At 39.9% G+C, this 25832-nt stretch overlaps 1 protein-coding gene and 1 long non-coding RNA gene across 11 annotated transcripts; one reads left to right on the top strand and one right to left on the bottom strand.

Annotated features, from left to right (window-relative positions):
- On the top strand, positions 1–25832 carry aftphb (aftiphilin b). 7 transcript variants are annotated; one of them, XM_053632184.1, is made up of 14 exons: positions 26–265; positions 655–682; positions 5894–6033; positions 6813–9037; positions 11846–11939; positions 13206–14849; positions 15213–15337; positions 15508–15628; positions 15805–15861; positions 16198–16290; positions 17131–17164; positions 19886–19978; positions 24067–24190; positions 24946–25832. In XM_053632184.1, exons 6-14 carry the CDS (start codon positions 13239–13241, stop codon positions 25076–25078), a joined length of 2391 nt encoding a protein of 796 aa, XP_053488159.1. In that variant the 5' UTR covers positions 26–265; positions 655–682; positions 5894–6033; positions 6813–9037; positions 11846–11939; positions 13206–13238; the 3' UTR covers positions 25079–25832. The 7 variants fall into 7 exon arrangements, with proteins under 7 accessions (XP_053488157.1, XP_053488159.1, XP_053488161.1 ...); XM_053632182.1 differs by lacking the exon at positions 11846–11939 and having other exon boundaries at positions 1–265; XM_053632186.1 differs by lacking the exon at positions 11846–11939 and having other exon boundaries at positions 27–265; positions 17134–17164.
- LOC128612242 (uncharacterized) lies at positions 3454–21907 on the bottom strand. Of its 4 annotated transcripts, XR_008386707.1 has the most exons (7): positions 21145–21907; positions 19633–20952; positions 19091–19414; positions 16635–17711; positions 16215–16345; positions 5445–5555; positions 3454–3467 (listed from the first exon to the last, which is right to left on the bottom strand). It is a non-coding gene; the product is annotated as an uncharacterized LOC128612242 (long non-coding RNA). The 4 variants fall into 4 exon arrangements; XR_008386709.1 differs by lacking the exons at positions 3454–3467; positions 5445–5555 and adding an exon at positions 15505–15618; XR_008386710.1 differs by lacking the exons at positions 3454–3467; positions 5445–5555 and having other exon boundaries at positions 16225–16345; positions 19091–19157; positions 19322–19414.

The following is a 25832-nucleotide window of genomic DNA, read 5'->3' as shown; positions in this document are numbered from 1 at the left end:
CGGTTATTCTTTATTTCTCTTCTTAAAAGAAAACCATTATCAGACTCTGCGTAGTCTCTGGTTGTTCTTTATTTTATTTTCTTTATATTCTGAGTTAAGATAATTGTAATCCTTTTGTTCTTTAATAAACCGAAGTCCATTCAAGGGACGATTCGTATACCTCACTTCAAGAGTAAATTCCTTTGTTACCAACTTCTTCAGTGAAAGAGAAAGGACTTCAAGGGTTCTCGAGCCCAGCGGTACGAAGACTCCACCTTCTGAGAAGGTAAGAGGGAGTAATTCTACAAGCTCTATCAGTTGTATGACAGAGTAGCGGGTAGAAGACTAAAAACTGGGATACGGAATTCCCGGGAAAATCAATACTATTAAATAAATGCCAGTCCTTCAGGCTGAAAAAGAAGGATCCAAATATTCTGCCAGTAGTTTGGCACTGTGACTCAAAAAGATGTTTATCATCTGACATCTGAAAGCTAACTACTGTCCCAACTGCCGTATAATACTGATAATGCTCTTACACTTAAGAGGGCTGAATGGCAGACCTTGTTAAATAATATTTATTATGTTTCTTCCTTATAATGTGTTATATTTTATTAATATATTCTTATATATCTTATATTACTTTTTGCCTTTTCTTATACATTGACATGGGAGAAGACGTGCAATGGGCAATGCTGTTGCGAAGGTAAGCCTGCACAAGGACATGTCTTTATAACTGTAAGTGACTAGTCAACTTAATCCTTCACATGGTATTCATAAGGCGCCATAAGTTTCTGCTACTCTATGGATCATGCTCAAGTTTGAACAAAATGGTTTGACTTAATATCCGCAGCAGTAGTGTACAAGTCATTTCTTCCTAATTTGTTTATTAACTTTTATTGTATGCCTAAATGCAACAACAGTTATTTGTCATTTTCAGATGCTCCTAATCAAATTATCACAAAGTATGAGTTGGTAACTGATCAGCAAAGACTGTACTATCATTTATAATATAATGCATTTAATATGGAAAATATTTTCACTGAAATATTTCAGAGGATTTTTTTTTTTTTCACACTAGTTTACACTAAATGTCTAATATTCTGTTCTGTTGGAAATATGCCTTAACTGTTCAATTATCTTGGAACCTTTATAAATAACTCGCCTGCTTCTATACCTTTGGCTTATAGTGTATATGACTGCTCACTGTCATAAACCCATACAAGGAAATAAAAAGTAATCATTTTGACTCCAGATCAGGAGAGGGTAAAGACATACTGGTGATCTGATCTATATTATACAGTATCTCACAAAAGTGAGTACACCCCTCACATTTTTGTAAATATTTGATTATAACTTTTAATGTGACAACACTGAAGAAATGACACTTTGCTACAATGTAATGTAGTGAGTGTACAGCTTGTGTAACCTTGTAAATTTGCTGTCCCCTCAAAATAACTCAACACACAGCCATTAATGTCTAAACCTCTGGCAACAAAAGTGAGTACACCCCTAAGTTAAAATGTCCAAATTGGGCCCAAAGTGTCAATATTTTTGTGGCCACCATTATTTTCCAGCACTGCCTTAACCCTCTTGGGCATGGAGTTCACCAGAGCTTCACAGGTTGCCACTGGAGTCCTCTTGCACTCCTCCATGACGACATCACGGAGCTGGTGGATGTTAGAGACCTTGTGCTCCTCCACCTTCCGTTTGAGTATACCCCACAGATGCTCAATAGGGTTTAGGTCTGGAGACATGCTTGGCCAGTCAATCACCTTCACCCTCAGCTTCTTTAGCAAGGCAGTTGTCGTCTTGGAGGTGTGTTTGGAGTCATTATCATGCTGCAATACATGCCAGGATTATGCTCTGCTTCAGTATGTCACAGTAAATGTTGGCATTCATGGTTCCCTCAATGAACTGTAGCTCCCCAGTGCCGGCAGCACTCATGCAGCCCCAGACCATGACACTCCCACCACCATGCTTGACTGTAGGCAGGACACACTTGTCTTTGTACTCCTCACCTGGTTGCTGCCACACACGCTTGACACCATCTGAACCAAATAAGTTTATCTTGGTCTCATCAGACCACCGGACATGGTTCCAGTAATCCATCTCCTTAGTCTGCTTGTCTACAGCAAACTGTTTGCAGGTTTCTTGTGCATCATCTTTAGAAGAGGCTTCCCTCTGGGACGACAGCCATGCAGACCAATTTGATACAGTGTGTGGCGTACGGTCTGAGCACTGACAGGCTGACCCCCCCACCCCTTCAACCTCTGCAGAAATGCTGGCAGCACTCATACGTCTATTTCCCAAACACAACCTCTGGATATGACGCTGAGCACGTGCACTCAACTTCTTTGGTGGACCATGGCGAGGCCTGTTCTGAGTGGAACCTGTCCTGTTAAACCGCTGTATGGTCTTGCAGCTCAGTGTCAGAGTCTTGGCAATCTTCTTATAGGCTAGGCCATCTTTATGTAGAGCAACATTTCTTTTTTTCAGATCCTCAGAGAGTTCTTTGCCATGAGGTGCCATGTTGAACTTCCAGTGACCAGTATGAGGGAGTGTGAGAGCGATGACACCAAATTTAACACACCTGCTCCCCATTCACACCTGAGACCTTGTAACACTAACAAGTCACATGACACCGGGGAGGGAAAATGGCTAATTGGGCCCAATTTGGACATTTTCACTTAGGGGTGTACTCACTTTTGTTGCCAGAGGTTTAGACATTAATGGCTAAACCTGTGTGTTGAGTTATTTTGAGGGGGACAGCAAATTTGAGGGGACAGCAAAAAAAAAAAAAGATGAAATATTTAAAGTTGTAAACATTGTTTTGATGAGATGTGTTGACATAATAATGTTGATAATTACATCAACTTAATATTGTGTGTAATTTAAACTGAAATCTCTGCATTAATTGATTTAAAACAAAATTTAAGTTGTAGTACATTTACATTTACATTTATTCATTTAACAGACGCTTTTATCCAAAGCGACTTACAAATGAGAGAATACAAGCAAAGCGATCTATCAAGCAGAGAACAATACAAGTAGTGCTACCATACCAGATCTATTAATTGAGTTCTAGAAGAACGTAGTAGCTTAACGAAATTAAGGCTTGATACCTTCAAGTCACTAATGTCAAGTCCCCTCCCCTACCCATTTAACATGTCTGGACAAATTCAGACAGTTAAGACTGTGTTAGAGGACCTGTAGACTGAACCAATACCATACAAAGGATGTTTCCAGGGTCGGGGGTTCGATTCCCACTGTGGCCCTGTGTGTGCGGAGTTTGCATGCCGTGCATGTTCTCCCCGGGGGTTTCCTCCGCCAGTCCAAAGGCATGCATGGTAGGCTGATTGGCATGTCCAAAGTGTCCATAGTGTATGAATGGGTGTGTGAGTGTGTATGTGAGTGTGCCCTGCGATGGATTAGCACCCTGTCCAGGGTGTACCCTGCCTTGTGCCCGATGCTCCAGGTCCCCCGTGACCCTGAAAAGGATAAGATAAGATGGATGGATGGATGGATTAAACTCTACTAAAGCAATGAATTTGGGGCATATTCTTAATTGTGATATGACCAATAGTGGACTCGTGTATAGGCTACACCTGCTAATACAGTTGATGGACTATTTTGCACTACTACACGTAGCTAATGCTAGTCATATTTAGCAGTGTAATTTGAAAATCTACTCTTTAGCTTGCCGTAGCAGTGGAGAAGAATGAAAAAGTTTCATTTGACAAATCTGCTCATCTAGAGAGGGCTTTTCATTTGTGCTATAGGAAAGAAAAGCATGATTACATTTCTGCTTATTCGTGTAAACGTCACCTACATTGTGTAATCTAATTTCATGTATTGATACATTATTTATTTAATTTTTTAATCTTTTGTCATTCACACATATAGCCTTCTAGCTCCATTGTAGTCAGTTTGCTCTTTGAGCAGAATTAGCAGCCTTTGGACTGTGGATAGTTCTATGAGAGGGATAAAAGTAGTAGGCGCAGAGTGTTTCTTTTTTTTTTGTCTATATTTCTCATTTCATTCGTGCTTTTATGTCTATAAAACCTGCAGTGATTTTGGGTGTGATATTTGTAGTGTAAATTACACTGGATTTTAGTTACTATTGTTATACAACTTAAAGGTAGTCATTTCTCCTGGTTTAAAAGGCTGCATTCTACTGGAGAAAATCTAAATGGAGCAACGTCATTTTAAAAATGATTGTCAACTTAACAACTTGTGTTCATAATTATGGTAATTAAGTACATAACACTTAAATTCCTTTTAAATAATGTGAAAAGAAATTGTGTTTGTGTGTGTGTGTGTCATATTTTTGGTGGGATGTGTACGGAAATTCATTATTAATCATTTGCTTATTTTTTCACCAGCCTTATGTATGTATGTGTGTGTGTGTGTGTTGTGTGTGTGTGTGTGTGTGTGTGTGTGTGTGATAGTTTGTTTGGATGTGTGTGTGTGTCTGTGTGTGTCATATTTTTGGTTGGAAGTGTGTGTGCTTTTATAGACAGGGTTGTATGCATGCGTGTGTCTCTGTGTCTGTGTGTGTGTGTGGAATACATCGGAACGGGGTTTTACGGGGTTGACCTTTGACCTAGGCCTGACTCTCAGAGTGCTCGACTTTTGTAGACTGGAACGTATGCATGTGTGCTACGTGTGTGGTGTCTGTGTATGCGTGTCTGTTTGTTTCTGTGTGGAATTGAACCATTGACTAGGCCTAACTCAGGAGTGTTTCACAATCTATGTGAAAGGAAAGAACTTGTATGTGGTGTCTGTGCGTGTGCTTGTATAGACAGGGTCGTATGCATGCGTGTGTCTGTGCATGCGCGCGCGTGTGTGTGTGTGTGTGTGTGTGTGTCATACTTTTGTTTGGATGTGTATTTGTGTGTGTGTGTGTGTGTGTGTGTGTGTGTGTGGAATACACATGACCATACTATGTATGAGAACATGTGTGTGTGTCTGGAATGCATGGGAACCGGATTTAACATAACTATTTTTTATGATGCCAACATAAATATATTTTATGATGATGACCCCTTTGACCTTTGACCTGTACGTAGAGAGTAATAATATGTATATTTTTGACCTTTGACCTAGACCTCTCAAAATGATGTTACAATATATACAAACTATTCCTCTCTCTGAGATAAAAATGCTCTTATAGGTCAAATTCAAGCATTATAAAGAAATAAACGATAAGAAAGGGTAGATTCCTCATCACTGAGCGAAATTTAGAATGTAGTGACCTTGATTAATTTAGTAGGATTGAGAGACAATTCAAGAGGAAAGTTTTTACTCCAATTTTTTTTTACACCAAATAAATAAATAAATAAATAAATAAATAAAACACAACACAACAACTATGCTGGAGACAATGTGGCTGCTTAAATGCACACCACACACACGTGAGTTTGGAGTTGTGAAAAACTGATTTCACTTTGGAAAGATGTACAAACCGTTCTGATGAATGTGTTGGGATATAAGATTCCACTGTGGTATCAGACACTGGACTACTGATCGGAAGTTCGTGAGTTCAAATCCCAGCACTGCCAAGCTGCCACCCTTATCTGCTCAAAAGTATAAATGAGGTACATGTACAGTAAGTCGCTCTATATAAGGGTGTCTGCCAAATGCCATAAATAAACAATAAGTACTCTTATGTATTACCTTATATCTGGGCTACATTACACCAGTAATATTAAAGAGGGATAGATACTTATTTAAGATTCTCCTTGCAGCTGCTAAATAAGCCTTTAAGTATTATTCAGGAAAGGAAGAAATTAGCTTAAGCACTAAGACTGAAAGAAAACTCTCTCTCTCTCGGAGCGTACACTATTTCCTGCCTCCTGTTGCGTCATTCGACAAGCTCTACTTCCCCACAGTCCATAAGTTTCTATTTCCACAGAATGTCTGTAAGATCTGGGAGGGGGTGGAGCACATGATATAAAGGCAGCGTTGGAAGAATGACAGTCATGAGTCATTTCATTGGCTGTCTGATCCACACTCTGAAAAATGGCAAACGCGAATCCACAGCAACATGAAAAGGTACGAAACTAAAATATAAAAACAACCAATTTAACTTCTTCGTATGCTGTTAAATTTATGTACTATTTTATATGTACTTTATATACTATATAATAACCATATACTACTAATAGGGTGGGATGCACCGATAAGGATTAAGCTTAAATCTAGATTAAATCAAGGTTTATCTAATAATTCTGTTGCACCAAACTTTAAACCTTGTTTAAAAATAAGCAAGCTTACATTTAAACCATCACTTTAATCCTGGATTTGATTTCACAATAAACCTGGTTTAACTTTTTGCTCCATCACTTTAAACTCAGATTTAAATTTCAGTTAATGATTAAATTTAAACTTGCTATTGAGGAGGTTTAAATTGTCAAAATGGCAGCTCTTATTTGGTGGATTGCAGGAAATGAAAGAGTTCCTCACAGAAAAGTAAGGGACTGTCTCAAGCCTGTTGAGTTTTATGATGGTGCTGAATAGGTACCGATTCAGCAAGGAAATTGTGATTAGATTAAATAAAAAAAATTGAACCTGCAATTAGACATGGCAGTGACTGAAATCCAGCCACACCACCCATGCTCCAGCTGTTAATAGCCTTGCGCTTTTACACTACTGGTTGTTTCCTAATGGCGGGTGGGGACCTCTTTGGAGCTCTAAACTGTGCTTAATTTAATCCTTATTGGTGCAACCCACCCATAATGTATTAAGTATGTATACTATGAGGTCACATGTGAAAAGGAATTGTTCATGTGTACATAAGCTATTTTTACAGTGAGTGTTGCATATCTTTGTAGGTTACCATCCGCGAGAGAATAAATTCACGTGGAATAAGGGAGCGCTTCATAACAGGGCAGCATTGTAGTTTAGAGGAACTGAGAGTGCAAATGCCCAGGCAGAGGCCACAGGATTACATGCTTAAGTACTTAATGAAGTACATCCCACCCTATCCAGCTCCAGCTGAATTTTGGGTTTCAGATGTAGCCCATGTTACTGATGAGTACGGATTCATGGGGATACTGAAGTCTGAGCAGTTCAGACCTCCTGTAAGTGATTTCTCATGGTGGGACATAAAAATTAACAAAGAGGAGATAAGAGCAGCAGAGATGCGCTATGTGGAGAAAAATTTCTCAATCCAAGCAGAAGAGCTGAAAAAGCCAGAGTCGTTTTTGGAGAAGTTCACCACATCACCCCTGTTCCAACTAGAGAAATCCCGCTACGGCAATCATCGCTTCACATTTCCGCTCACTGATCTGATGCAATGGTACAAGGAACAGAACTGTGGAGGAGAAGAGCCGGTTCTCAGAGTTTACGAGACCATCACCTACAAACAGGAGATTGTGTACACCGTGCTGATTCACAGTCCTGAGGATAACACTCGTTTTGCAGAATACCCGCTTCTTGAAGCGAGTGAGTGTGTTCGTTACAAGGATGGGAGGATTATCTGGAATGCACAAGCCTTTAGTGAAACCCACTGGTATCAGTTTGATTCAGGAGAAGTGCAAAGGCTAAATACTCATCAGTTTTATGTCTGGGATCAGGTTAGCTTAGTCTTTCACTTGCCTAATTGTAAGAAAATAGAAATCGACAGAAAACGGCTTATAAACGCCCTCGAGGCCTGTCAACTTGATAATATAGATCTCTGGCGGTACAAAAGTCCTAAAGACAAAGAGAAACGCTTCTATGAAGCAAAGATGAAAGTGAGTGAATTGAAAAGAGAGCTGGAGGAGGAAGAGAAAGAAAAAGAGATCAAAGATGATGATAAAATAAAAATGGAGGTAGATCCATGATTGTGAACGATTCAAAGTAGGAGTTAGACAGTAAAGAGGTTGAAGATCAGTCAAAAAGTATGAAACATATTCATGGGTAGAAAGTACAAAATACCTCTCATACTGTATATTTAACCATATTTTGCCACATAGGATTTAATATTCATATCTATTTTTTCTATCAATTCTGAAATAATCCCAACAATGTAATGTTTTGTAATCGTTTTAGTTTAAAAAATATGAAATATGAGATGTGTAATGATCATTTTCTGGATTTATTGTGAGTGCACAAATGATAATATGTATGTAACAGGAGAAGAATAAAAAAATATCTGTGATTTAATTTTCTTTAGTTAAAAAAAAAGTTTCGTTTACAATTAGGAAAGATTTCATCATATGTGTGGCAACCTGGAAATTTAGCAATCCATGTATCAGCTCGGTTTTGGAAGGTGGAAGGAAACTGGACAACCTGGACACAGACGGGGATGTGAATGTGTCAGTAAACCCCTTGCTCTTTAAGAACCAAATATCAGAAAATGAAAAAATGGCTTGTCATTTTATTATTCATTTACAAATCCAAAACAAAAATAAAAAAAATAAATTAAAAAAACGTATAAAAAACAAGGTTATTTTTTTTTTTGTTTTTTCATTTTGGATTTGTAAATGAATAATAAAATAACAAGACATTTTTTTCTGATATTTGGTTCTTAATTGAATATGAAAAGAACAAAAGATACACAAAATGGTCATAAATTGCAGGTTGTATCTTACTTATTAATGTCTAACTGAACATTTATCCTACATCCTACAACTTTGTTTGAAGTTTTCAGCAATTGGCCTAATCTGAATATTAGCTATAATTATGTTAACGTCATCTACGATATATAAGACGTCGATAACAAAATAAATCGCCTGAAAATCGATTGAACATGAAGCAAGTTATACGATTTATCAGCTTAGACTCGAACCTCTCCATAGACATAAATTAAAATACCGTTGTGTCTAGTCCCTTCCAATATGGCGGACGTGTTGACGTATGACCTATGCTAACATCAGCGGGACCCATAATTTCCCATTAGCAGCGAAAGACTGTTGGACTATGGCATGCTGGGAAAAGAGACCTATTTCAGAGGTGTACAGAAATGAACTTTACTCACTAATTACGGACTGCTATAAGGAACAAAGTGGATGCCTACGCCTTATTCAGCTAATTTGGTCAAAATGTCATCACTGTCTCTAGCAGCTAAATGAAGGTAAGAGTGTCTGCGCGTGAAGCTCTTCGCTATTAACGTTTCTCATGTTTATAATATTGACAGGTGACGTTAACGTTGGAGAGCTAGCTGGATAGCTAGCATGGTAGCTGCAGATTAACAAAACAGTTTATTTATTTAACTTGACGGTTAATTGATTAACTTGGCGCAGGGCAGCTTGATGTTTGATATTAATATGTGTCAAAACAATTGTTGCTATTTTGCGTTTCTGGATTGTGACGAATTAGCAAATTAGCTACCTGACTATTTCTTCTTTTTTTTTCTTTTTTATCCCATCCGTATTCCGCATCCTCGCTTGGATTGGCTAATATTTCAGAGCTCTGTCGGAGAATGCGCGTGAGTTGGAAATAGTATCCAATAGAAGCGCACGAAGCGCGGTGGAACCAGCCAATCCTGGCTCAGGAGGCGGGATTTGTCTTAATACGGGTGCAGACTTTAAGGCAGTGTTTTGTAAACATGCGAGACTATTGGTATTTGCGCAAGTAAGCCTTATTCTGCGCAGTATTGTGGGAGTTTTAGATCAGAAAGCATAGTGGAGAGCACCATCTAGGGTATTTTTATATATATATATATATATATATATATATATATGTGTGTGTGTGTGTGTGTGTGTGTGTGTGTGTGTATATACATATATAATGTGTGTGTGTATATATATATATATATATATATATATATATATATATATATATATATATATATACACATACATATATATATATATAATGTATATGTGTGTGTACATATGTGTGGATTATTCTCAGTACAGCAGTAGTATGTGTGGTGTAAGTACGAGTGTATCAGGTGTTGCAACATCATTAAACACCTGTAAGGTTAATACAGGTCTAGCATTCAGTATTTGTGACATTACTGTATACCCTACATATCGTTCGTACTTTAATACAGTTTACTTTTACATTTTTTTAAGAACTCCGTACTAATACTGGATTGCGCCGTCTTTGCCGTGTAGAACAGTTTCCATGCTTCATGGCAAGGATTCCACAATGTGTAAGAAATAATGCCTTAGAGATTCTGGTCCATGTTGATGTGGCCCACATTGATGTGGCCCATGCTGATATGGCTCATCTTGATATGGCCCATGATTGCATCATACAGTATAATTGGTGCAGATTTGGGCGGCCGCACATCCAGGCTGCGATCTCCCGTTCATCCAGATCCCAAAGGTGCTCTACTAAATTCAGATCTGATGACTGGGAAGGCCGCTGAAGTACACCAAACCCACCGTCATGTTCGTGGAAGCAGTTTTTAGATGACGTGGCCATAAAGTGATGCGTGCGTTTAGCAGAAATACTCAGATATGCTGTGGCATTCGAATTTACATTTACATTTACGGCCTTCAAACGATGCTGGATTGGCACACGGCGTGTGGCGAGAAAATATTCCCCACACCGTTACACTTCCACCACCAGGCCGTGAGAGATTTATGGTCTTTGCGTACAGACCAGCCCAACAACAATGCCATGATCAGTCACTGAGATCACCTTCCCATTCTAATGTTTCAATCGAACCTTAACCAAAGCTCTTGACCTGTATCTGCAAGATCTTATGCACCACATGATCGACTTATCCTACGATATATGGACATGACCTTGATCATTTTTACTGACCTCGATATTTCCCATTGTGTTTACATGCGTGTTTGTTTACATAAGAATGAACGTCACTAACATTTTAGAACACACCAAGAACGATAACTATAAACATAACTATAATGATAACTATATCAGTGTCCACACCAACACACGATTTCGTCCAAAGCATGCGCTGCAGTTATATCCTCTGCTGCTTTAAATGCTCGAGCTCTTTAAAGTAGGCTGGATTCTGATTGGCTGTCAATGTTTTTATCGTTCATTAGCCGGGGAAAAAATCGTTCTGGAAGCGATTCTGACGATATAGTTTCTCTGTGCCATTAAGGTTATAGTTGTGATGCGGACTCTGCTATTATTTTATATTAAGAACGATTTTTAGAACTTTATCATTATCGTTATAGCACCATCTTTGGTGTGAACGGGCCTTTCGGGCTGTCGAATTAAAAGTCCAACTTCGAATATTCGTCGAAGACCAAACAAAATTTGCGCGTTCACATTTTAGATGCGTAGCGAGCACTAGCACAGACTTTGAATTAAAACGTACTGTTAAAAAAAATTACACACAAAGATATTAATGCGCTAACGACGTTTGTTTTTTTGAAGAAGAAAAGTTTGCGTCTCCCGTTCTGAATGTGATGTACATCAGGTTTAATAACTCGTTCTCGTTTGCTTTTATAACTCTCTCTAACCTCCTTTAAATCATGAGCTTTGCAGTCCTTTCAGGTATAACGATACACACCCGTCGGGATTTGATTAGATCGTGGTAGGTACATTTTCTTTCTGTGTGCATTGACAGGATAACAATACACTTGATTTGACACTAGACTTGTAAATCAGATATATTTAGTGGGAGCAAAAGAGGCGGGTTTGTGCTGCAGTCAGCTGGATCTGCGGATTGAATTTCAGCATCTGTGAAGACAAAGAGACAGATCGATTTACCTGAGATCAGTTTACTCTTTCTAACCGTGTGTGTGTGTGTGTGATTCTTATCAACCGCCCTCAAATCAGTCAAATTATCACCGTTATTACCAACCGAAATATCACCGTGACTGGAAATCTCTGGAAATCGTTTTTATTTCCATATATCAGAACGAGACCTGACTAGCTTTCTAAAGCGTATCACGGTGGTTTAAATATTTTATCCTACTGTATGATCATGCATCATTTACATGTATTACAGTACAACAATGTTCGCCGGTCCTCTACTCTACGTGACACCTGGCGAAGCACAATCTCCTCACTAGAGTCATAACCTAAGATGGCCACCTCAGCAGGTAAATAATTAATAGGCTGTCTCTGATCTGGCTGATTAAAGACCGTTGACACTCCAGGGAAGGGCCGAATTTGGTTTCGGCCACTTCCTACCCATCAGCCAGCTCTCCTTTATCGTAGAGTAGCTTCTAACAGGGCGAACATGTTCTTCCTTTGAGAACGATATGGTTTTCAGAGTGCTGCTCTTGCTGCATCACAGGCAAGGCAACATTTCTGCATACGTGAGCTCATAGATGCTCGTGATTGGCTGTGGAAAAATGGGGGGGAAATGATAACAAATAAAATAGTAAATTAGTATAACTAATGTTTAATATATAAGATGTATAAATTCTGCAAACGTCATTTTACACCCCACATTAGTTAATAATAACTTAGTTATAGCTTATCCGTTATTTATATTTACTCATTTGGGAGATGCTTTTATCCAGAGTGACTTACAATAGAGCTAGGCGGTTTAGGAATTAGGGCCTTGCTCAAGGGCCCAACGTTAACAGCTTGGCGGTACCAGGATGCAAACGGACAACCTTTCAACTAGTAGTCACTATCGATCCATCACCGCCATGTTTTAATTTGCCTTTTCATCCAACTTCGAGGTGACGTGAGTCGACTTTTGCGTAAAAACGTAGTCCTTGGTTGGGATTCGTCCTAGTTGAAAAAATGCAGAACCTCGGATTAATAGTAAAAGACGAAATAGCGGTGATTTCTAGCCTCTCCATCGGATAAGAAATACAGTGATAAAGGTCTTTCTCATCAAACACCACATGTTCTGTGAGCTGAAATAAACATTTACACTTCATCAAGCCCATGCTTCCTGCTCTGGAAGAGTAACTTCCGCTTAATTCATTCGATTCAGGAGAGACTTCTCCTAAGCACGCTTACATACTGTTGTGTGCCACACTGATGGACATTTGCTAGCTTAAGCACAAGGTATAATGGTCAGGTTTTGCTGTTAGCGCCTAAAAAAACCAAACAAAACAAGGGCTTCTTTGTTCGTTCACCATTTTCCAGCAGTGTTCAATGTCCTATTAATGAGAAATCCAAGTAGTGGATTGGTTGGTACAAACAGTGGGTTGGTTATACAGGTGTTGATGAAGGTCTGGAGCTTTTTGGGCGTTGAGACTGTGGTCCACCATGTCTCTGTTTCGTAGAATAGGACTGATGTAATATATCATAATACTTGTTAGCTTAAGAGTAATAATTGCAGCAAAGATCTGGTTGCAGCATTCAATCCAGGCTCAGAATCTGTTTCTTCGTTTTCCTCTTTTTAGGTTTATGCGTCCTCTAGGTGGCGCTAGAGGATCATGGAGCCCGACGTCGTCCGCATGTACTCCTCCTCCCCCCCTCCACTGGATGAGGACGGAGAGGAGGAAGACGAAGACGACTTTGGTGAGTTCGGAGGTTACTGCTGCAACGTGTCATCTGGTTTCAGCTTCTCGGAGTACGACACGCCCAACGCGTTCGATCAGTCGTACGAGACCAATACCTCGCCTCCTGATCTATACAACACGTTCACACAGAGTGTCAGTCAGCCAGGAAAAGACTTGGCAGTTGAAGAGACGAAAGACCAGGAGGCACCAAATCCTGAGTCGCTGATACACAAGACCGATGTTGCTGTGGACTACGGGAATGGAAAAGTGGAGGCATCTAAAGTTCTCATCAATGGCCCTTTATTCTCCGACTCCCATGAGGAGCAATCTATGGTCTCTGTGACAGGGAAGCATAGCAGCTATGAGCTTCAGGATTTCAAATTGGACGGCAAAGATGAGCACAGTGACGACCCAAACACAGATCAAGTGGGACACTGCCTCAGTAATGGACCCATCACAATTTGCACCATTAAAAAGCCGGCGCGGCTTACAGTAATTAGCGCCGACAGCACGGTATCTGTGTTAGCATCTAGAGCAGAGGATTCCAGTACAGAAACTAACAAAGCTTCTAGAGCAGTTGCTGATTCTCAGCAGTTATTGGAGGATAACATCTCCCTGAGGGAGGAGTCTGAGGATGGGGGTGCTCTGGCAGGAGAGGAGGTATCTGAATCCCAGGAACTTGATTTCAGTCTAGCAGCTGGAGATCAAAGCAGCAAGGAAAAAATGGATGAAGATGCACTCTCTGGTCTTTGTGGGCCTTCTGGTGCGTCCTTTTGCGAAATAGAGATTCAGAGTGGCTCTGAAAATCTTGGAAACATTGTTGATACATCGTTGGAACAAGTTGTGGAGAAGACTCCAATGTCTGATGCACAGCTTAAGGAAAACGTTGAGGCGGAAGAGGTTAACGTGGAGGTTAACGAGACCCCAGGAAGCCCAGTGGTTAAAGAACCCCTTGCGGTTCCTGGAAGAGTGGAACTGGAAGAAGATTTTGAGCAAGTGTGTTTGCCTGTGGTTGACCCAACAGTTATGATAGTCCCTAATCCGGAGGCAGATCCAGTTATAAGGGACGTTAAGAGAATTGTAGTTGGGTCTTCAGTGGAGTCGGATGAGGACTTTGGAGACTTCCGGGATGCCACTCAGGGTTTTCCAGACGTCAGCCAGACCGAATCCACGAGTCAGGAGGGATTTGCTGACTTTGTGACTGCATTATCGGATTGCTCGTCGAACGACGAGTTCGCAGATACAGACACCCTGAAGGACTTGAAGGAGGAAGAGGAGCTGACTGCAGATGATAAAGATGATGACGACGACAATAATGATCAGGAAATGATGTGTTCAGGACTCCCCCCAAGCGATAGCTTTGCAGATTTTAGTTCGGCTCCGTTTGGTGGCATGGCAGGCACTACTGGTGAAAGTTGGGCAGAGTTTGGGCAGCACGAGGAGTGTGAGGTACAGCAAGAGTCGTGGGCAGCGTTTGATGAGGAACAGCAAAATAGTACTGCAACAGCGCCCTCTACTGATAGCCTCCAGACTGACAATGTGTTGGTATGTTGGGGAAATTGTTGGGGTTACACACGCTTTTTTTTTATTTTTTTTTTAACCCTTTTAAACTTTTGATTTAAAAGTTATTATAAACCTTTAAAACCTTTCCGATTATTGCCGTTTTTGATAGAAGTAATTGGAAAAATTGCCATTGCACTGTATTATTGTCACCACAGAATAATGTATGAGTTGAAAACAAGCTTTGGGTGACGTTTTAGATGTTTTACAACACCGATAACTCCACGGTCTGGGCCCAGATTAAAGTTTAATTATTATCAGTACGTCTACCTCCACATCACACCAGAGTTGGAAAGAAGCTGAGAAATTAAAATCATGTCCTTCTCTACATTTCTCGTTCTCCGTCAGTGTGGGTTGAGTCACAAACTGCAGCATCTTTTCGAAAGCGCTTTCCCTTCAGAGACGGCTCCAGACGACTCGGACCTGCTGACCCTCCAGGCCCTGCTGGAGCCCCAGGACCATGCGGAGATCAGGTGTCATACCCACGTTCAGCCAAAAGTGACTTTTATACATTCTGATGGATTGCAACACTCTTAATTCCTATTGTAGGCAATAATATGTGAAATATTAATACCACGTTGGTGACCATGTCGTAATTAGAATTAGAAAACTCGATTCCTCTTTCTCGCCCATGTTGTCTCAGGGAGTCTGTAGCCATGTGGCGCCACCTGTTGGACATCCACAGCGCCCACGGCCTCAAAGTGCAATGGGTCGGCTCACACAGCAACAGGATTCTGCTGGACTGCCTGGGAATCTACAACATTGTATGTATTGTAGAATACAATTTTAAATTTCTACACATACTATGTGAAATACGGTGTAATCATTTGTTTGTTTTGTTTGTTTGTTTTTAAACTGTAACATGTTTTGCTCAGTAATTTTGTAGTTTAAATACTGTAAGATCCAAAAAGCCCTGTTTATTTGTTTATCTATTTTGCAGTTGTTTACTGGTCAGAAAAAGCAGCCCGTCATCGTACCCATGTTCGCTGCTGGTCTGGTGAGTTCATTCCGAAGCCAGTTCATAGCTAATTGTGCCACAATGCCACATGGAAATCTTTATTCATTCATTCATTCATTCATTCATTCATTTATTCATGCCTTTTATTTTCAACATTTTACCCTGGTCATGGTTTAATAACGTCTAGGTTGGGAAATGGTTCATCCAAGTGTACAGCAGTATATCATTCATTTAAGAGAATTACGTGAATAATAACTCTGTTAAACATAATAAAAGGAATTAAGATGTGTTTTCTGTAGACTATTATACAGATTAGTCATTAAAATGGTTATAAAAAAAAAAAAACACAGTTCTCACTCCCTTTCTCTCATTTAGGGAATGCTTGAACCTACCAAAGAGCCTGTGAAACATTCCTCCATCTTTTCTGCATCCTCACCTGGTCAGGGAAGATCCGCACTGTGCGCTCAGGTACGGCGGAAAGAGTCATACAATTTAATCGCAGCCGTGGTGGACAGGAGTGTAACTAACACACACACACACACACATTATATATATATATATATATATATATATATATATATATATATATATATATATATATATATATATATATAAAAATACACACGAGTACATAGTATACTCATTCATGCAATTATCCAATCATGTGGCAGCCAATCATGTGGCAGCAGTGCAGTGTATGAACTCGTGCAGATACAGGTCAAGAGCTTCGGGTAATGTTCACATCAAACAAGAGAATGAGGCAAAATGTGAATTTTGTAACTGAATGAGTAACTGCTGAACTCCTCACACACCTTGTTGATTAGAGAGATCAGAGGAGAATGGCCAGACTGGTTCAAACTGACAGGAATCTGTGGCCACATTGCACACGAGCTCATCCTCAACTAGTCTTTTTCAAATCTTCATCTATCCAGTTTTGGTGGAATCATGCCCTCTGTAGCCTCAGATTCCTGTTCTTGGCTGACAGGACTGGGAACCCGATGTGGTCTTCTGCCATTGTAGCCCATTTACCTCAAAATTCGCCATGTCCTGTGCTCTGAGATGCTTTTCTGCTCACCGTGGTTCTAAAGAGTGATTATTTGCGTTACCGTACCCCTTCCTGTCGGTTTGAACCACTCCGGTCCTTCTCCTCTCGTCCTTTCGTCAGTATCTAACGTGTAAAGGCAGATATAGAGACTTGGAGCACACGACATATAATGTTGAGCTTGTATTCTTTCTTTATTTAATTGACATTAATGATTCAAATGTTAAAACGCGCACGTGTGTGTGTGTGTGTGTGTGTGTCTCCAGCAGGTGGTGTCCTCGTTAAGCCTCGAAGACGACGGTACGTCTCAGCGCCGAGCTTCTTTCTCTGTAACGCAACGCAAAACCACCCGTCACTCTCGACAGAAATCTTACTCCTGATTACAACTTCCTTCCTCCGCTTTCCTTTTCTCCTTTATTATACTTGTGCTTCTTCTTTCTTCTCCATCCCGATACACCATTTCTCGCTGATTCGGATGCAGATCATCATTTTCTCACACCGCTGAGTTTCGACACGATTCTCTGTCTGTTCCTTTACTCGTTTCCCTCTCAGCTCTAGTGAATAAACTGGACTGCCTTAAAACAAGGTGCCATAGTCCTCTGTGCTGCATAGAGGACACGTAACAAGCCTTTTGTCCTACTTCTGTCTGACTTCTTCTACCTTTTATCTCTTTGCTGTAATCACTCTTGTTGTTATGCTGCACCCTGAGATGCACTACCTCATTTGGTCAATATGCAATAGGTACCGACGTATTCCAGTCGTATTCCGGTACCAACGTATTCCAGTCGTACGCCACCGAGTCTCAGGACGGGTTCGGTGCAAACGAAGCCGTTTCACTGCGCAGGTGCTAAAACGTTAAAGGAAAACGCACCAAACTGTCACAACAAAATGCAGATAATATATGAAACTCTGACTTTGTCCTAGTGGGCCATGTCAAATTCTGAAACTCGACTGATATCAAGAGTTTTTGGCGTTTACAGAGAGAATCAACTTCTCATGGCGTCCATAAGATTTTCATCACGATCAACAAAGTGGAATTGTTGCCACCGGCCTTGTTCTCTCAAAAAGCCGACATTCGCTTGTGACACTTATAGCACAAGGAGAGCGGTGTGCAGTGAAATTGAATTTTTTTTTTTTTTTTTTTTTTAAAACAATCTTGCCCTAGATCATGAGATTCCATGCTGATTTGAGCGGTTTCCTTCAAACTACAAGCAATCCCATTGGTTTGCTAACTAACCGACAGGGTAATGACACTACCAGAGTGTAAACCTGTTTTAAAAGTATAATTTTATCAATTAGCACTGATTGCTAGGTTAGTCAGGGGTAGACAGATCAGAAATCCATTACGCTAGCCCATTGGGAACGTGAACGTGAACGCTCTGATGTGCTGCCCGGTCCCATGTTTTGGTTGCCTGCACACTGGAAAATCTAATAACGTAATATGAGCTAGTCAGCTAGTCAAGGGCATTAATAAAGACGTAAGGGTATGTAACGAGGATATGATCGTTCTCCTATTTTAACAAAGTTTCTGCAAAACGTCGGCAGGTCGTTGGATAATGCCGTTCTGTCGTCACACGACATGAGAAAGATATACGACTCTGGCTGGCGTCTTTATCTAACGTCGATATGTTTAAAGTAGTAATCAGGAGAGTTATAACAGTATAAGGCACCTGGGATGCTGATTTGTCCACCCCTGAACTTCCAGCTCACGTTGTGTCGACCTGTCTGCTATCCGAACACTAATCAATCGAATTTAAACCGATCAAGTACTGGAACGATATTTAATGTTAAATATATCAGTAACTGTGATTCTTTAAAGGGAAGTGATGAAGGCAAGTGGACGTATTGGAACCACCGCACTTATGATTGGTGTATTGCATTAAAATGCGCTTGTGGAGTTACCCATGTGTCCCATGCTAATGAATGCTAATTCCTGCCTTTGTGGTTCCCAAATCCAATTAAACACAATGAATGTTGAAGTAAAATAGTAGAAATTTTATGGAAAAAGATGGCCTGGTTAATATTTCAGTTTCAGGGGTTAGATGAATTTTTTTTTTTTTTTTTTTTTTTTTTTTCCCTCCTTGTCTATATTTTTCTGTGTAATTCTATTATATCTTTCAGACATTCAGTATATTACCACAATAGCGGCAAAGACCTTCAGATGTAACACTATTTAGAGTTAAAAAAAAAAAAAAGATGTCTATTTATATCTTTTAATTTCTTTACCTGTGTGTCTGATCTGTTCTGTCTTCTTGTTTCATTTCCTTCATCTCTTGCTCGTCAATCAATTCTTCTTGATAAAAGATGAACAACTGTGATTTGATTTCTGATGCACTTTTGATTTTGGACTCTTTATTTCTCAGGTTCGAAATTCTAATTCTAAATGGAAAACTCTTGGACAACCCTTGTAAAATAAATTAAATAAAAAGGTTTATATTGCGCATCATATTTCCTTACATTCTTTCTATTCTGTTCTTTCCTGTCTTGACTGTCTTTCCTGTCCTGTTGAAATCTCTCTGCTGCACTTTTCATCACTTCTCTTTATTCAGCCTGATGAAGAATCTCAATGAGAAATCTTTAAATGTGTCAAGAAACTTTCATATTTACAGCATTGGCATTAACAAACAGTCGGTGCTTAAAAATGGGGGTTAAAAACTTTTCTTTTTCTAAACACTTTAAAATTTCAGTCTCAATCTTCTATGTAAAATCTAAATCTGCATCTAAAAATTCAGCTTTTCTTCTTTTCTTTTTTTTTTTTTTGCACTTACTGGAAGTTGATCAGTACTTTCCTCTTTGTAGATGATCAAACTGAAGCTATGATTTTTCTAAAAATTAAAACCGATTCATTAATTTCTGTAAATTTGTATACTTTATATAGCTTTTTTCAACACTCTGAGCAGGTGTGTATGTGTGTGTGCATGTGTTTGTGCATGTGTGTGTGTGTGTGTGTGTGTGTTTGGAAGCATTAACCTCTTTTTAACCCTCACTTGCCTCCGTGTGTGCTGCCATTACGCACCGCAGCACCAGGGGGCGCAGTCACACATCTCAACCTTGATTTCTTTGGGCCAGTGGAGGACTGTAGCTCAGACAGTGACACTGATACGCCGATGCCAGGTTAGAGGACCGGAACAGTCCTGAGAAACACACACTGACATGACATTTACTTGTGTGTATATACTAAGGGTGTGATGATATACCGGTATGACTCTATAACACGATCAGAAAATCTGAAATAGACACAAAGCAGAGCTCCGATATGAATCCGTTATTTTCTTTCTTCAAGTCCCAAAGTGCTTTATTCCTCTTATACCACAGCAATTAGTACTTTTATTTATTAAAGAACAATACTTTTTAATCCATTTGCACTTACTATTAACTAATGTTGTGGAACATGTGAGAAAAAAGTTCATGTCTTACGTTATAGTCTCAATCACTGAGCAAGCGATAACGTAAAGGTGACTAATTGAGTCTAATTAAATCAGAACCGAGTCTCATGCTCCTATTCAAGTTCCTTTCAACACACTTGGACAGTCCCTCCAGGATTTTGCGATCGCAGAAATTAACGCAAAAAATCACGCTAACTCTCGATAAATAAAATATCCGTAGGAGATCACCGTTTTTGTAAATGAACGCAGAATTTCCTCAGATTCGGGCCAAGACGCGTCACGTCACGTCGTCTCAACGCGCATTCAGCCAAAGCCCTCTTCGAGTCACGTGGGTCAAACATGAGTACAGCTAAAAGGTCTCGTTTGCCAACAAACAATTTTGTGCGATTGCAATTTCTCCCATTCAAGAAAAAAAAACAAAGCACAGAAAACTCCGCACATAGCATCACAAATTGTGAAAAAGCAGCAGCAAGATCAAGCATTTTTGGCCGCGACAATCGCAAAACAAATCCACCAAATCCTGAACAGACTGATTCGCGCTGCGTGACTCTATAAGTATACACTCATAGAAGATTAATGATTCATAATCGCACTATCCGGTGTCACCCAGATGAGGACGGGTTCCCTTTTGAGTCTGGATCCTCTCAAGGTTTCTTCCTCATGTCGTCTCAGGGAGTTTTTCCTCACCACCATCGCCTCTAGCTTTCTCAACAGGAATAAATTTAGAAATTTACGTTTATTTCAGATCATCTTGTTTTTTTCTGCTTTGTGACAACGTCTGTTGTTAAAAGTGCGATGTAAGTAAAATTGACTTGAATGATAGCGGAAGTCCTTGTGTAAGTTGTTGGGTATAGAAACAATAACGTATTGGAAACGAGTGCGTTTGATATAAACCTGCGATTAGCAGCTACGCTAACGTCAGAGCCGCTCTTATGGAAAACGAATTAACGTCTTCGGACCAATGAGATTTGAGAATTCGACGGCGCTGTGGTATAGCATGCGTTCATACGCATACGTACACATAATCCTTGCATCCTTAGTTAAAGTGCTGTGATTGGCTTGCTGAGAATCCTTCTTTCATTTCCTGCTTTCTACTCTTTCTTTCACTTGTGGTAGTTTAGAAGGAATTCCCTTTTTAAGTTTTTGCTGATGTTTTTCAAGCCTTCCTGGCTTCCTCTGCTCTAGATTTTAGGAGCCAGACCTTTCAAAAAAAAAAAAACGACGGTTCATTAATTGCCGGTTCTTTCTCCAAAATCGTTTGACACAGTGTGAGTAAATATTTGCTGCGTCCCAATTCGTCCTAAATAGTATCCGAGATTAGAATTAGCGTGTCCCAGATCGTAGCGTGCTGAAATGAGGTACCCGGATGGTCTAGTATTTCCCGGTAGATTTTCCAAGCGTGGATCCGTGGACACTTTTTCAGCTAATATCGCCCACAACACCTTGCGTGAAGGAGGAGGAGATTTGTGACGGTTTGCTTTGTCGAACCTGCAAACATGGCGGACGAGAGTAAGGTCGGTGATGCGTATTTTAGAGAGGTGTATATAATAAAAACCTGGAATAAAATAAATCACAGGAATGGTAGATTCAGTGATATCGTATTAATGTTATAAGGGATAACGAATGAAGAGAAGCTGAAACGCAATGAGGAGTTTGTTTACGGTGACGGTGTGCGTAACTAGGCAACAGCGTTCTCTTCCGTTAGTCATGGTACTCTTTTTTTCCCACAAGAGTGCATCATTTTAGTGCGTAGTATAAGCAGGCGAATTGGGACACCGCATGTATGTGCAAACAATACAGACTCTTAGCTAATCTGCTTACTTAGCTTAGATAAAGGAGCTGACTTTATACTTTATCATCAGTTTAAACCAAATCGTAGCATTTTCGTGTCTTTAGCGGACAATAAGGATGTTAAAAGAAGCATAGGTTTGCGTCGAATTATGGGAAAATACCTCTGTGTGAATTTTTTTTTAAATTTGCTTAAGGAAAAAATAGTTTATTCGTATACTAAACGCACTTCCTGAAAATGCCTTCGGCATTCTTAATTATTCCTAGTGGTTTAGTCATTACGCCCTTTTCTTTCAGTTGAGTGCAGAGTGCTTGTGTTGTGTTCATGAAGGCGTGTTAAACTGCGGGTGTCGTCCCGTGTCTCGTGTGTGCTAATCTCAGTGCTGCGTTGAAAGCTCTGCTTAAATTGTGCAAGTGTCTGTGGATTAGGGCTGTTTCCGTAGGCACTGATATACACTGTGTGTACAGTCATGTGAAAAAATAAGTACACCCCATGGAAATTGGCGGCTTTTTTTTTGTTGTTGACATATTTGGACGAGCGAGCATAATCAACAAGTTGATATACTGGAACAAAACCACGAGGAAAATGAGCTTTTTCAATCATTTATTCAACAGAAATATCACGATGTTATAGTCGTCTGTGGAAAAAGTAAGTACACCCTTGGGCTCAGAAGTTAGTATTGCCTGCTTTAGCAGAAATAACTCCCTGAAGGCGTTTTGCGTAATTGTCCACCAGGCTTGCTGGAATTTTTGGCCACTCTTCCATGCAATATTCTTTCAGTTGCAAGATGTTTGAGGGTTTTTCTTGCATGTTTTGCCCGTTTCAAATCCCCCCCAAACATTTCAATAGGATTCAAATCCAGGCTTTGACTAGGCCAGTTCATAACCCTACGTTTCTTCTTTTTGAGCCGTTCCTTGGTGGATTTACTCGTGTGCTTAGGATCATTATCCTGTTGAAAGCTCCACTTTCTGTTCAACCTCAACTTTCAGACAGATGGCTTCACGTTACCTTCAAGCACTCTCTCTGATATGATGTTGAATGCAAACTGTCCAGTCCCTGAGGCAGTGAAACGACCCCAAACCATAACATTTCCACCACCGTGCTTCACAGTTGGTATGAGGTGCTTCTCCTGAAAAGCTGTCTTTGGTCAGCGCCAAATATGTCTGCTGTTACTGTGACCAAACAACTCTATCTTTGATTCATCTCTCCAGAGCACATTACTCTAAAAGGCCTGGGCTTTACCTATACGCTCATTGGCAAACTGTAGTCCTGCAAAGGATTTTTCCTGACATGCCTCCCTGCAGGTCAAATTTGCGCAATCTCTTTCTGATTGTAGAAGCATGCACTCTGACACCAACAGTTGCAAGACTTACTAACAGACCCTGTGATTTAAATTTTAGGGTTCTTCTTTTTGCTTCAGACGTTCTGCTCTCAGGCTGAATTTGTAGATGATTTTCCGTACAGTGGAATGATGGATTTCAAATCATTTGGAGATCTTTTTAAATCCCTCGCCAGACTCCTAGGCATCCATGACCCTTTTTTTCCCCCGAAGTCCTTATAGAACTCTTTAGATCTTGGCACGATGACACCACACACCTCAATAACAAAGGGAACTCCAGGCACTAGATATGAGAGGGGTATAAATAAGACAGGTTCCACCTGCACTCCCTAAGCAGGTTCTAATCACTGGCACACAATCTTCAACACCTGATTCTAAGTGTATGGATTTGAAGGTGTGATAAATGTAGGGGTGTACTTACTTTTTCCATGTGACTGATCTGTTTTTTTGTTCATTTAAATTGTGAAAATTACTACAAAATGTCAATTTTATGTGTCATTTGACAATCACCTTTTATTAATGTTTCAAAGCGGATCAAATGTTTGTCTAAATATGTATTTTTTAAAAAAACCTACCTATTTCCATGGGGTGTACTTATTTTTTCACATGACCTTAAATACGTGTGTGTGTGTGTGTGTGTGTGAATACTATTATAAAGTGTAAATACATATGTGTGTATGTACTGTAGGAGTGGATCCAGAGCTGTATGAGCTGACCACTGCTAAACTAGAGAGCAATAACTCTGGCAGTAATGTAACCGACGCCTTCGCCAGACTGATGGAGACCGTTGAAAAGAATAGCACTGTAACCAGGTGTGTCTTCTCTCACACACTCTCTCACACACACCTCAACATATGATCTTCATGGAAATCTCCACCATGAACGACGTGCGTACAGTATTAATCTTTATAACTAAAGTGGTTCCGACATCTTTCGCTGAGATCGTAGTCTGCTTTTGGTTCGGTTAATGGTTTTATACATTTCCCACAATGCCGATAGTGCTCCAGTGAAATTTAGCCCTCGTTTCATGTCTACCTAAAGAGAACGATGCAGCGGCGCTTTACGCTCCTCAAACAGATTTTCCCCTTTTTAACCGATTTTTTTTTTTTTTTTTTGGTGCCACCTAACGTGTTGGAAATGAACAGAAAGTTTTTGTATTTTGAAGAATTTAAAACCAAGGAAAAAGACGTGTTCAATATCCTTAATATAAACGACGGGACAGTATTTCTCTTTAAAATTACGCAAGTTTGTATTATTGACCCCACATGAGAAGCCGTACTGATTTATTGGACCAATCCTAAAGGAAGGTCAACCAAACAAACCAAGTAATTGTACCGATAATACGTTCTTGTTGTTGTTGTTGTTTTTAAATAATAATAGCTGATTTTCAGTGTAGACAGATTCAGCTCTAACGTGAACCCAGGCTATAATCCTATAAGCAGATGTAGAGAAAACTGTGATTTTTTTAAAAAAATGTATTATTATTATTTGACATTTTTATTACGATCATACCCTGAATATCTCCTGCTGTTCCTCCCCTTGTGTGCATGCTTTTATGTTTTCACAGGCAGCCCGAGCGAGACGGAGAGATAAGCCAGGAGGCGGCCCACGTGATCGCTCTCCTCCCCGATCTGTCCTTCATGCACGCAAGAGTCCTCATGTTCCCTTCCACCCTGACTCCGGCTGCCAATCACCCGTGACCTTCGACCTCCAGTCAGTTTTCGCCTCGCGGCTTTCGTCTCTCCAGTGACCTCTGACCTCAACCCGAATCCGTACAGCATTCTCATTCGTAACAGCGAGAGAAAGCGCCGTCACTTACGGAAGCGCTTTTAATCTTTCCGTAGCGCGTGGTTTTCGGTGTTAATCCTTTCTGTTAAACGTTCCGCACTAGCGCTTTTTATTTTTCATCTGAAATTTCACACGTGTGAAAGAGATAGGAAAAACACTTGCACATTTTGTTACTTGAAAACTCACTAACTTATTAACGAATCTTGACGACTTTTACTTTTTATATCCGTTTTTGACTCTTTTTTTTTTTCTTTCTTTCTTTCTTTCTTTCTTCGTGTTCCGTAAAAGTTTTACTTCATCACAAATTTCTCAAAGTCTCTTTTTATTTCTAACCGAGTTAGACAAGTGTTGTACGTTTCCATTCTTTTGTTTTGAAATGCCTCTCCTTTTAACTCAACGACGAACACTTGTTCAGGAATGTTACTAAAGATATGAGTTTTTATTTATAACCATTACCATAAGGTAAATACTTGTGTATTTATTATATCATATACAGCATACGTCTTCTTTGTGTGTGTGTGTGTGTGTGTGTGTGTGTGTGTGTGTGGTGTTATTTTCGTCAAATCCCTGTTAAGCATGTGAGGTTGGAATTTTGCACCGGACTGACTGACACGTAAGAATGTTTCTGTGTAAACGTAACAAAATAAAACACAGTATGCTCGAGAA

Source organism: Ictalurus furcatus, chromosome 9, assembly GCF_023375685.1.
Source record: "Ictalurus furcatus strain D&B chromosome 9, Billie_1.0, whole genome shotgun sequence".
In the NCBI taxonomy this organism is placed as follows: Eukaryota; Metazoa; Chordata; class Actinopteri; order Siluriformes; family Ictaluridae; genus Ictalurus; species Ictalurus furcatus.
The sequence above is the reverse complement of the archived record's forward strand: the minus strand, read 5'-3'. Positions and strand labels throughout refer to the sequence as shown.

Excerpts from the sequence above, each read along its gene's own strand:
- aftphb (XM_053632182.1), top strand. The coding sequence starts at position 13,239 with ATGGAGCCCGACGTCGTCCGCATGTACTCCTCCTCCCCCCCTCCACTG. Across the intron at positions 15,629-15,804 it reads GCCTGGGAATCTACAACATT|TTGTTTACTGGTCAGAAAAA; the intron begins GTATGTATTGTA and ends TCTATTTTGCAG. Across the intron at positions 16,291-17,130 it reads GATCCGCACTGTGCGCTCAG|CAGGTGGTGTCCTCGTTAAG; the intron begins GTACGGCGGAAA and ends GTGTGTCTCCAG.